General features: G+C 39.9%; 1 protein-coding gene across 1 annotated transcript in view; it reads left to right on the forward strand.

Annotated features, from left to right (window-relative positions):
- The window catches only part of kazna (kazrin, periplakin interacting protein a), a 99,998-nt gene that overhangs the window by 27,820 nt on the left and 59,590 nt on the right, over positions 1 to 12,588 (forward strand). Inside the window, exon 4 of the mRNA XM_085916377.1 lies at positions 8,056 to 8,245. Within this exon, the coding sequence (XP_085772503.1) occupies positions 8,056 to 8,245 (190 nt within the window). The remainder of the gene's footprint in view (positions 1 to 8,055; positions 8,246 to 12,588) is intronic.

The following is a 12,588-nucleotide window of genomic DNA, read 5'->3' on the forward strand; positions in this document are numbered from 1 at the left end:
GAAGTTATCTCTGTTGTACAACAGTGCGAAAACAATCTCAAGAAAGCTTTAAGATAAGAATAAACTTTTCCGTTGTGCCCTTTGGGACGTGCAAAAAAATCATATGGTTTTATGGACAAATAAGGAACCAAGTATACCAAGTATAAAAATACTTTATTTAAATACTCGATAGGTATGCTAGCATTTAAAACAGCAATTTAATTCCCATCATAACCTTAAAAATAGATAATATTTTAATATTTTGACGCAGTAGCCAATTGTTGAGCTTCTACTTATCCGCAGTGAGCGTTCCATCATCTTTGTACATGAGGCATGTACACGTCAAATCTTTTGTTATTTTTGGCTGTTTGTTTTTTGCCACATAAAATGGCTTATGGAGATTATTGTAACCCTGTCAGTGTGCCAGCATGTGTAACATTGTTGGTGCAACAACTTATTGATTGGAGGAGGAAAGTGAGTGTGATTTGGAGGCACTTTCCTGGGAACACATTTGGATTAAGGTAATAGTGCAAAGCATCTGACTATCTGGCATGAGATGCTAGTTTGTGTGATTGGGGGCAAGCTGGCATGCTGAAAGCAGCTTGAGTTGTCTCTTATCTGTGCTGCTACAGCCATTCCTCAGCTTTTCGCAGGAGGAACACAGCTCCAGGGATATATGCACTCAGTTGTATCATCAATCAGTGTTTGATAAATTGAAATATCTCATTGTCTCTGCGCCAGTCTTGCTCATTACCTCGTTCTGTGCTGCATTACTCGTATCCCAATCCATCTCTCAATTGTTGCATTGTCATACACTATCAAAATTATTTTAAAATGTCGATGACGTATACAATATATAGTAAGTATATGTTTTAAAAATACTTATAATGGCCAAACAACCATCCTACTAAAATACATGCTCAAGACCATTCATTTGGATTTCCATGTAATTGCACATTACAATTAATTATACCAAATGGATGGATGGAAAAATTAGCTTTAGTGCCTGTCAGTTGGACAAATATTTGCAGAGCTAGTGCTGACTTTTGTATTTATTTTACTGGTAATTTCCTTGATGATCCTAGAAGGAAAAATATAATCTTCTGCTCTTTCAATCAAGGCATTAAAAAAAAGAACAGTAATACACACATTTTCATGAATAATAATTAAACCCGACTTACATTTATTTCTCTTCACTATGTGAATCAAAATATCGAATTCTAAACTTTATAGGGTAGATTTATACTGCTAGTCTTCATGTCCAATTTTGTACCTATCAGAGCAACTTTTGATTGTCCATAGCTACCTTTCAAGTAGTGGTGATTGGTGGACGCAGTGCATCAAAGACTCTTACAGTGTTTGAAATAAGCATCTGCCATGATCCTGCCCAAGGCTCATAAGGATCATAAGATGCCATTGTCAGGTAGGATTTCTTTTCCTTTGAGGGGGCCAAACACCCAAACCTCTTAAATTCTCTTGTTTTCTGAACAATCTGATAAATACTCACTAAATGTTCCCTATTGGGGACAGGGGGGCAAGGTGGAAAAAATTCCAGGCAAAAGTGGAAAATACCCAAAAGTCAATTATCTGGCCTGGCACCTGTGGGTCCAACAAGTGTATTTTAGGTGTGTGTGTGTGTGTGTGTGTGTGTGTGTGTGTGTGTGTGTGTGAGTGGGGGGGGGGGTTCTCATTTGTTTTCAAATGTTGTACTTCTAATCATGTAAAGCACGTGTGTATAAAATGGAAATGCTTGTGAATCTTTTCTTTCATCCAGGTCATTTCTTTCCAACCACAGATTGCAACTGGACTGTTTTAGTTGTCTTAGAAAATGTTTTGCCACTCATCTGAGTAAGCCAAATTAGTTCAGCAAGACCAGGTTAGGAGTAAGGCTGGTGTAGTCCTTGTCGCATGAAGCCTTCTTGGATGAGAAGCAAAACTTCCTGAGCTGAGGCCACTCAAAATGTCACAGGCGGTTTACAGCATGAAATCGTCCAGACTAGTCATAGATTAATATTGAATACACAAAATTTCCCTAAGAAGCATACCTGAGCATTTCAGCAATGAAGACGATGCCTTATCTGTCATTGCAGTATGCTAATATCAACGTGATTAGAGTGACTGCAGTTTTAAGCATGAGAAAAGGTCCCTGAAACACAGTTCTGCAAAATCTGCCATCAGCTGTTCAGCTGCAGGGTGACCTCTCTTTGAAGGCGACAGCATTCATTATCAAAAAAAAAAGGTCTCACATCGCTTGTAAAGGAATATTAACGACTTACTTTGATTTACATTGAAATTCAACACACTGCATGTGAAATGAGTCATGCACACAGCAAGAGCCGGTGAATTGTGGAGGAATATGATTGACATTTTTCAATTAATAGAGATGCAAGATGAATTGGATATGTGTTGTGCATTAATTAACTGAAGGAAATGGAAGTCTGGGAAGAATTAGCATAGTCTATATAAGGTTCTTTCACTGGTGAGTGTGAATTCATAAACGTTTTTTTTTTAATCAATGTCAAATGTCATCGATTTCGATCAAGTCTGAAAAGTTTCCCATCAAACTCATCTTATACTGAAATATAAAAAACGTTCTTCAACTGTGCTTCTCATTGAGGTATTCTTTTCTCGTTTCCTTCCACACATCAATTTGCTCCACATGTAATGCTCTGAATGAACCATTTTATTGGTCGTGTCATGTCAAATGGACACAATTATCACCTTTTATTATGATTATGCCAATTTTGTAATTGTAATTGCAGCCCAAGCGGATACTTTTTTAAACTTTATATTCAGTCTATTTGTCATATATAGGTTTGCATTTGAATTTTTCACTTCAAACACTAGTCCCCCCCCCCCCCCCAATTAATGATTTCCCTAATGCTCATTCCCCCCATTTGAGTTCCATCTTCTATCTTGGTTCGGACACACTTAGTAAATGGAATTAATCATGCTCATTCTTCCTCAGTCTCTCTCAAACCCTCACTAAGATTTATCACTTGCTTGTCTTTAAAATCCACCTGTGAGTCCTGTATTGTAGAAATTAAGTACATTGCCTTTTCACTTTTGTGAAAAATGGAATAACACTAATTTCTGGGTCATTTCTTTTAACTTTTTTTGCAACAAAATCCTAAGATCAAGGCTGCTAACACTGTGAAGGAGGTTTTCTTAACATTGTTTTCTTTCACCAAATAGACTATTCTAAAACCATCAAACTGATTAACTCAGTGAACTTCATCTATTTTGATGCGTACTTATCAGTAAATACATTATAATATAGTATAAATATCAATGAGAAAATAAAGATAAATCTATGCCATGTATTCTAGTTCTCATCATTTCATGCAACCGTGTTTTAAGTTCTAGAAGTCGAAAAAGATGTCTCGTTTCACAGCGAATGTTTCTAATCATAATGAATTTGTTGACCCGGTTTGATGCACTGAGTGATGTAATTCATCAAAGATAATTTGTACTATAGCCACAGGCTCGTTCGACTGAGGTCCTTTGCAGAGTTTAAACAAATGAATAAATAAAATCACATCAGATTATTTCAGCTGTGTCCCTTGGTGTTTTGTTGTCACGAAGGTCCTCGTGACTTTTTCTTTCTTGATGCTTGTTGCGTTGGACGACCCTTGTTTTATGCTGCATAGACATTTGGCTTGGAGTTTGTTCCATTTCAAGATAAAACATTCCCATTTGTAATTTGCCTAGCACGGGGCCTCAATGTGATTACTGGTTTAGATTTGTTTTTTTAATACACAGCTGGCCTACTAATGTGCTGACTGTGTAGGCCTCTGGACTGCACTGTTAACAGCTGCAAGGCATCCTCAAACACTGCCACTTTATCCTCCAATTGGCACAATTTGCATTAGTCACTGTTCTCTATCACAACTTTCAGACCATCTTCTCGAATGGAACTACAGTATTTTTCCTCAACTGGATGCCAAAGCCACCCATTTATGAATGCCATTTTGCAGGCAGTCTGAAATGATGTGCACAGACAAGAAAAAATAGTCCAAAGCGTCCTTTTTATTAAGATTCATAAAACATATTTTGTCTTGATTAGGTGTGAGTATCATATCAGATGAATTGATAGAATTAAATGTTGTCTTTCGCGGCGACCGCTCAAGCTGTGATGTGCCGTGAGGCAGTACAATTTCAATCGCCGCAGAATTTGTCCTTGTAATATAACTCAAGCGATTCACGGCAACGCAAGGTGGGGAGTTGCTGGTCACTCTCCTGTGTCATACTGTTTCTTTGTCACTGTCAGTCTCGCTACCACCTTCCTCCTCCATAACGCTTTTTCACGGAAACTGTCACAATACGCAAATCAGTGCTACAAGGTTGAAAATGACTCATTTACCAGAGTCCCATTCGGTACGGTAGAATCAAACCCAAGTCAGTTATTGCGATGTCGTACAAAGTATTATACGACAGCCATCCTAAGGTTGTTCTCTCTGGGGCAAACTGCTTTCATTTTTGAGATCTTAGGGTTGCAGAAAGAGTCCAAAAACTGCAAATAAAGGACTTTTTCAGTGACTAGCTGGGGGGGGGGGTGAATTTGCAAATCGTGGGCTTCAAACGTGAAGGCATTAATGTTCCATATTTTGCCAATATGCGTGCTGCTTACCTGCCCCATTAAGGTAGGTTGTTGTCTTGACTAATCTCCCCTCATCAGCTTATCTGTTAAAGCTAACTTAAATATTATATTTAGTTGCATCTGTATTGTAGAAAATAATGCGCATCATCTGTCGTATGAGGCTTTTGGAAGGAAATTGGTTTGGAATAGCTGCACCAAGAAGCCAGATCCAGCCCTGCTACAAACCCTAAACAGAGCATCTCTCAATCCTTGTCACTGAGATGACAGTTGCTGAATACTAAGCAGAGGAGACAAGAGCTGCCCTCAACCTGAAACAGACAATTACACTCCCATCCCTTGCCATCCTTCTGGTTCCTTTTTCCCTCAAACACGCACAGCCGCAGAGTCAGACATATTGACACACACTTCAAATTTAAACAAACCACACGCAGTAGCTCACTCACACCTACGCAGAGTTTTTTTTAGCACAACATTCATCATCAGATGTGCAACCACGCTCACTTTTCATCTGGAAAAATGATCCATCTGTAAGCCCTTGAGGGCAACAACCAACGAATTACTTTGGCATGTATTTGTTGAGGACTTGTTCAAATGTCAGTGGCTGGGGTTTTGTTCACTTTTTCAATTAAATTTTTTGTTTGCTGTTTACTCAGCATTTATGGTGTGAGATTTTTTTTGTCACGTGTTGTATTCTGTTAAGAGTTGTCTACTCTGAACATGCACAATCTGTATGTACATTTACAAGACAATAATCTAAAAACAACAAAAAAAGCAGTGAGGCGTCTGCTTTCTTGGTCAGAACTTCTATCCCTCAATTTCTTATGATCCCACTTAACCTGCTGGAATTGGAGCCACCATTTTGGCACTCACTTGCATTCAATTTTCAAAATAATAATTTTCTTAATACATACTGTTCTCATTTGTCTGAAATTTGCACACATCGCCTTGAACTAAGCATTGTACAGTTTATTTTTATTCAGGTAAAATAATAGTTACTATTTTTGATGAGCACCTGTTTGGCATACATGTGAAATTGTCAAACTGGCCGGTGTGAGTTTTTTTGTCCAGATTTGCTCTGGAAAGTAAATGTTTCATTTCAATTGTGGTGTTGGTGTTAGGATTGACCCCAAAATTCTGTCCTCACTCTTTTATGTGTTTCCTTTGACATCATGAACATAACATAAGGAGGGTGTAACCAAAAGTTAAGATGAGAGTTGAGAGATTTGTCATGTCAAGGACAGTTGTCATGTAACTTTCCAGTAATACATCCCCGCCTTTAGCTGCTCCTACCTTGCCTAAACAAATGGAAATGTGTGTCAATCAACTTGACAATTATCTGTGAAATCATTTTTCACAACAAAACTTGAAACCAAAATTGGAACTAAAGACTTAAGTCACATGTATAACAATAACATGAGATACATCTCTTGTTTCAAATGACATCGTCCATAACAATAACAAAAAACACAAACTCGTGGCCTAATGTGTTTGATGCACTGTTCACCTGTTTGACAGCAAACACATGCTGAGAAGAAAGTCTGTATATACTAGCCTTGATTACCTTTAAGTGCTCACATTTATTGCCAAAAGATGACAAGCACAGAAATAAACTTTACTTTGTGTTGTTGCCAGGCAGTAAATAGCTTCACTGTGTGTATGCAGCATATATGTTATTGCATAGCAACACCATTCATCTCTACTTTGTTTGAGGAGGGGAAAGAACAGAAAAAAAATCACAGCATCCTAATAGCTTTTGTATTGAAGTGTCCATGGTGCACTTTTATTTCAGGACTTAAAAGCAGAGTTGGTGCCTTGCCTTGGTTGCAAAAGGTCTGCAGTGTATAGACAGATGCTCAACCTCAGCACAATGAAGGATGGCTACAGACTTGCGAGTCCGCTCACCACTGGCTCCATTCACATGCAAATCCAAAACCCTGCCGCGCTCTCTAATTACCAGTCCTTCGCCACTAGGCACTGATTCACTCCACTGACCAGCACACGCATTCAAGACCTCCAACCTCAGCAATGGGATATTCATGCCGTCATCTCAAAGATATACAGTAGACTGGGGCTTGGATCACAAATGAACCACAAACATTTGGAGATTTAATTAGTGTTTGCAATGATAGTCATCTGAAACAGCTATGCAAGATATGTTCTAATTGCATATTCCTAATCATGCACATGCAGGTGATTTTAAGGATATGGTTACAATGAACACAATATACAGTCTATTGCGAAAACAATGGATGACCATAACTGACTTAATCAATAGCAACTGCTAACCAGTATACCATATTGATATAGTATTTCCTTGTATAATGGTTGGTGGTGTTTATTTACTCAACTCCAGTGAAAGGAGCAGACCATAAAGAAATAGAAACAATAGAAACAATAACATAGCAGGAGAATAGGAGGGTACCTCATTCTCAGGCTATACAACATCTGAATACCATTTTTTACAAAGTTTTCAAGCATTAATTTTATATATACATGGAAATTGGCACAATTAATGCCCTACATATCCACATGATTGTTGGACCTAATTACCACTGTTTGGTAAAAATATGACATCGTCAATCCCTTACTTAACATTGTCAATCCCCTACTTAATACAAATACATCACATTCAAAATATCAGGTGTTGGCATTGGTTTGTTGAATCAAAGCAAAATTGATATTCTTTTGTTTATTTTTAGACCCTCTTCCCTCAACTATTTTCAAAGGAATATACTTTTGTAGCATCCACCACATTTGGATGCATACAAATGCCAGTCATCCTCACAACAGGAGGGTTAACATGGTGTGATATTTTGATCGAAGCTTGATTTGTGAAACAACAATTATTTTGCCTTACTATTACGTACTTATTTGTCAACCTAATATCTTAATAAGTCCCTTCCCTTTGACCACTGAGAAGACAGAGAAAGAGTAAGAAGCAACGTAATTTCACTTTAATCTCTTTTCTCACGCTTTGTAGGACTATAGTTATTTTCACTGCAAAGTAATTAACAGCAGTATCTTCACAACACAGCTGTGCAAAAGACTTGTGACCTCCCTGAGCTCACATGTGGAGCCAACTCCCCCCTCCGACTCTGTGTGCAAGTGGTACAGTCCATTTAAAAAGGTGCCTGTCATCTCTCAATGCGCTGTGTCCCTTCAACAGTCAGCTGCGGGGAGCACATATCACTGAGGGGCTCTGCAGACTAACACTCTCACACATGTGCTTACAGAACTCACAAGCAGACACATACACAAGCGCACGGACACTCTTCTGCACGCACGCACAAACACACGCACAGTGTCCCTACAGCAGATTCACATTTCCCCACAGGAGAAGCAAACGAAAGGACAAACTGTTTTGAGGATTTAACTTGGCTTTGTCATCAAAAGGCCAAAAAGAAGGATTTATATGGCTCCACTGGAAATGCACAACTTGTCAGCATGACACCTTTTCCGGATTCTCCTTTTGGCAGGCAAAAATCTTGAAAATGATGGATGACAACAAGCAGCTGGCTCAGCACATAGACGGGGCCATTCAGTCAGCCAGCCAGGAGGTGACCAACTTGCGCTCGGAATTGAGCGCCACCAGCCGCAGACTGACTGAGCTGGGTGCTGCTGACCCTTCCAGCTGCATTCTTGAGAGCAGGCAGCACAACCACAACGGTAAGACACCAGTGCCTGCCCCAGAGTGGAATCATGTGCCGAGAATCACCAAACATGCAGAGACGCATACGGATGCTGTCGTGTAGTACGAGCAGACACAAAGCACGTGGTGCAAACTGTTAGAAAATGCACAGTCGAAGTGAGTGGTTGAGTTGCACAATAGAGATGGGAGTCGCAATTCTGGCTGCCTTGTGTCCACTCTCACCCCCTGCTTCCCTCCCTCTGTTGAATAATTAACCCTGTGAACCTTTAAGAGGGGGTAGTGCTGCACTTTGGTAAGGCATGAGTGGGTAAAGTTACAGCCTCTTTTTTTGTCTCCTGACAAACAGGGCTGCCAGTCCATTCATTTCGCACTATGCTGGCCAATGGATCTGCGTACCCTAAAGAGGTGGGCGGCTTTCGGGTTGCCGTGGGTTATGGTTACAGAAAGCTCTTGAATAGTTGTCCCGTCTGTAAAATGCTGTTCAATGTGTGTGTGCGCTATTGTTTACCCTTTCTTACCTTCATATACTCAGTTGGACTTAAACAGCGGACAGATGTGTGTATTTACACATGGTCGGTGACATAAGCATGCTCGGCTCAGCAAATCCTGGCACACAGACGTACTTCCACACTCTGCCTGTTTCCATAGCAGTCAGCTGCTCCAGCCAGCTGTCTGTCTGCAGCATGTTCCCTCCCAACCAACATATTTGAGACACCTCAGAGGTCAAGCTACACTCATGCCGTAAAGGTCTGCACTACTTCTTCTTTGCATATTCACGAGAAAAAATAGGTCAGCCGGCATTCCCCGCTATGACTAAAAGTCATGTAGTCCTTGTTGACCTTTGTTACGAGGAAACGATAAACACAGCCAATGCATGACACAGCTGGTGACTTTAAAATTGCTTTGTTTGCAATTGCTTTGGGTTCCTATGTGTGCAATTTTTATTTTCTATATTTTGCTGTGAAGCGTCCCCTATAACTTTCATACACATTATCATTGCCACCATTACCATAGCAGTGTGCCAAAGTGAATGACGACAAGCGTTCCTCTGAGAGCGCTGATGTCATTGTCCCTCGAACTGCTTGGCTGCTTAGATGAAATGATGGCCGCCGGCTTCTTGTTTCGTGATGGAAATCACATGAATTTCAATCCTTTTGACTTCTCTGTGACCAGAAATGCTCTTTTAAGAAAGAGTGTGTGCATAGATCTTGGGTCTGCAACCAAGTGCTTCATAGTTCCCAGTTTGAACATCATTTAAAAATATCCCTGCTTTTATTTGACCTGCTTACCTTTCCACTCCTTTTGAAACGCGTTTATTTTTGCCTCATGCCTATCGCTCGTTATCTGTTCGTTCTCCCCGGAGCTGTCCTTTACCACCCGAGGTGTATGCGAGTAACGGCTGGGGCTTGGTGGATTAGGTAATTCATCATCAGTGGCTACATTTGGAAGGGAAGTGCGCGCTAAGGGTCACCGGTTCATTGCACAGCCGGCACAGCGCGTGTCCTGAGGGAAGAGAAGTTGCTGGTGCTACCTGGCAGCACAGCAACAGAAGCAGCGGTGACCTCGCCAGCAGGATAGTTTTTTCTTCAATTACGTTGTTTCTACCTCGAGGTTTTCTTATGCCGCACAGTGAAAAATATCAATAGCAAATTGTATATATGTAATCTGTGTATGTGCACTTAGCCACTTCATGAAAAGTGTGACTTTTTAGATCTGTCTGATGATGTGAAGATCAATTTAATGAGCAGTCAAATAGTTTTATGTGTATGTTGTTGTGCTTGAAACATGTTAGTAGTGACTGAAATGAGAAGTGCATTCAAGTGTTTTTCAGAGCCAACCTTTCTAAATTCCCCACACCAAGGCTTTAGGCATACTGTAATTATAATATTAGCGAGGTTCTTAGTCTACAATTTTAAAGCTTAGTTGTCGGTGACTAAAATGGTGAAATCGATAGCAACGAAATATTAAGCCAAACAAGATCAGCAGGCTTACAAAGTGGTTAGAAATTGTGTTTCTCTGTACCGGGCTCAATTGTTATTGTTTATGCCAATCTTTCCAAGTATCATTAAAGTGAAAATAAAATGTCAGACATACGCTTTAGTCATCCGTTGTCTCCGCTCTGCTCATGCTCTGTCTTGTCATTTATGCACTGGATGGAGGCTTCCTACCAGACCTGGCCTACAATGGGAAAGCTCGTTTTCAAATACACGTGACTTGATTTTAGAATGCTGTCACTTTGACAAAAGTCGAAAATAAAACATAATAGCTGTGCTAAAAAAGACAACTGAAATCCACGTATCAATGTAGTGCTATCTGTAAACGACGCTTAAGACTAGATTGTTTCACATGTGAAAAGTTGACCAGAGATCTTTTGTTATGAACCTTTTTAACATGCTGTCCCGACAAGCTATCTTTTTATAGCATGTGTGGTGAGATGAAATCTTCAAATCACACTAAAATCACAAACGTTCCACATGGCAAACATGATTGTTTGTTTGCCGCTGCCGTGCACCTGTGCAGTATGAAGGAATTGGAGATGCACGCAGGCTGCTCTCCAGATGATTGCAAGCTGCAAAATCGGAGCTATGGGTGATCGATTTTTATGATCCACAACAAAAATGGAGTGACACATGACGATCACGGAGATTGGCTGATTGGTGCGTGATGGATCAGAGATTTGGAGCGCCTCTAATTTATACGCAAATCTCTGAATTGACTTTACAAGTCGCGCGTTAAAAATCAGTTTGTTTCCTAATTCCATCTCAGAACCTGAATCTATAACATTCTTCATGAGGGTGTCGAAGATCAGAGCTGAATTAGCCTGATTATACAATATTATTTAGCATGAGGGATTTATGTCTACATGCATCATTAATGAGAAGCCAAATTTAAACATTAAAATGGCACGAAGACTGCAGTGCTATAGCTCTGCTCATGTTAAGTCTCCCTGGCCACTAACATCGGAAATTAATTTAGATATTATTGTTACGTCAGGAGGCTGTCTCATTGAAAAGTAATTTTGAATAGTCCATTAGAGCAGTTCAACGGAACCCTTGATGGGAACACTGAGAGAGTCTGCTTCTCTCCAAACCAATTAATTAAATATTCACTGTGTGAGCCTTACATATCTGAACACACCTTAATAAATTGATTAACTATTCAGGGGTTGGCATAGCCTCTCATCACCCTATAATAGTAGTAGTAATGGGAATAAGAACATTTTAATTTGACATTTTAGTTGAACTTGCACGCAAGAGAAGTATTGCATTTTTCTATAATTCTGTTTATGCTGTACAACGTGCCTTTATTGGCCAAAGACAAGCTTAGTTTTTACTTTTTCTTCAGGCCAGAGGCCTACACCTGGCATGTAAAAAATGGTATGTGGCTTAGAGTTTGGGAAAGGCGGCCGTAGATGGAATAACCTGGTGTCCAACTGCATTTGTCCATGTAGTGCATTTCCCAATGTTGAAATGGTATGCATTAAGGCACATCAATTCCTCATGGCTGCAATGAATATCATTCCCAGACCAGCTTACGTTTATTGGCGGTTGGTTGTGGGCCTGCCAAAATCCCATCAGATTTCTTGAGGTGTACAATTTCCTGACTTTAGATGATAGGGTTTTGCTTGAACAGCACTTAGTCCTGACATTTTATAACACACCATTATTTTCATGCCTTTTTACATGCACAGGAACTAGCTTTAAACTTGCTGTCAATCACAGAAGAATTCGGTGTAGAATAACCATAGAAATAATCAAAAAAGAGGAGAAACATATTGGGACAGTCCGGTCAATCATGAATGGCAGCGGTCAATTAGTTCTAGACGTGTAAACCGCACTCGTGAGATAGTTACTATTGATGAAGATGGTAATGGAAATCCACTTCACAATGGGAAACAGGACCCCCCCCCCCCCCCCCAAAAAAAAAAAAATCATTTTCCAGGTCTCATGTTAATGGCAGGATTGTTAGACATTTATTTGACAGTTGCTGTCCATATGGCTACTCACTGAAGCAGTGAAACCCCACAGTTTCCTTTGGCTGACTTCATTTAGCACATATCTTGTTGCCGTTACTTTCCTGATGAGTCCTACATTAGGAATGAATTGCCACCCATCAGAGATAGTATTTCAACTGTAACGACCCACGTTGGCATGATTAATAAGACTAAAACCTTAACAAGTTAATAGAGGGAGTAATTAGTTGCCTGTAATGCATGTTGATGATGACTGATAGTCTGGAACCCTACCATATGCTTTCCAGCCACTCATTTAGATATACTGTCCACAAAGGGATCATTGCAGAGAGAGACAGAAAGAGTGAGAGAGACGGAACTGTGTCATTTCGATTAACAAGCCATATA

The sequence above is a fragment of the Syngnathus leptorhynchus genome, chromosome 1, assembly GCF_054491065.1.
Source record: "Syngnathus leptorhynchus isolate UIUO chromosome 1, UIUO_Slep, whole genome shotgun sequence".
Classification (NCBI taxonomy): Eukaryota; Metazoa; Chordata; class Actinopteri; order Syngnathiformes; family Syngnathidae; genus Syngnathus; species Syngnathus leptorhynchus.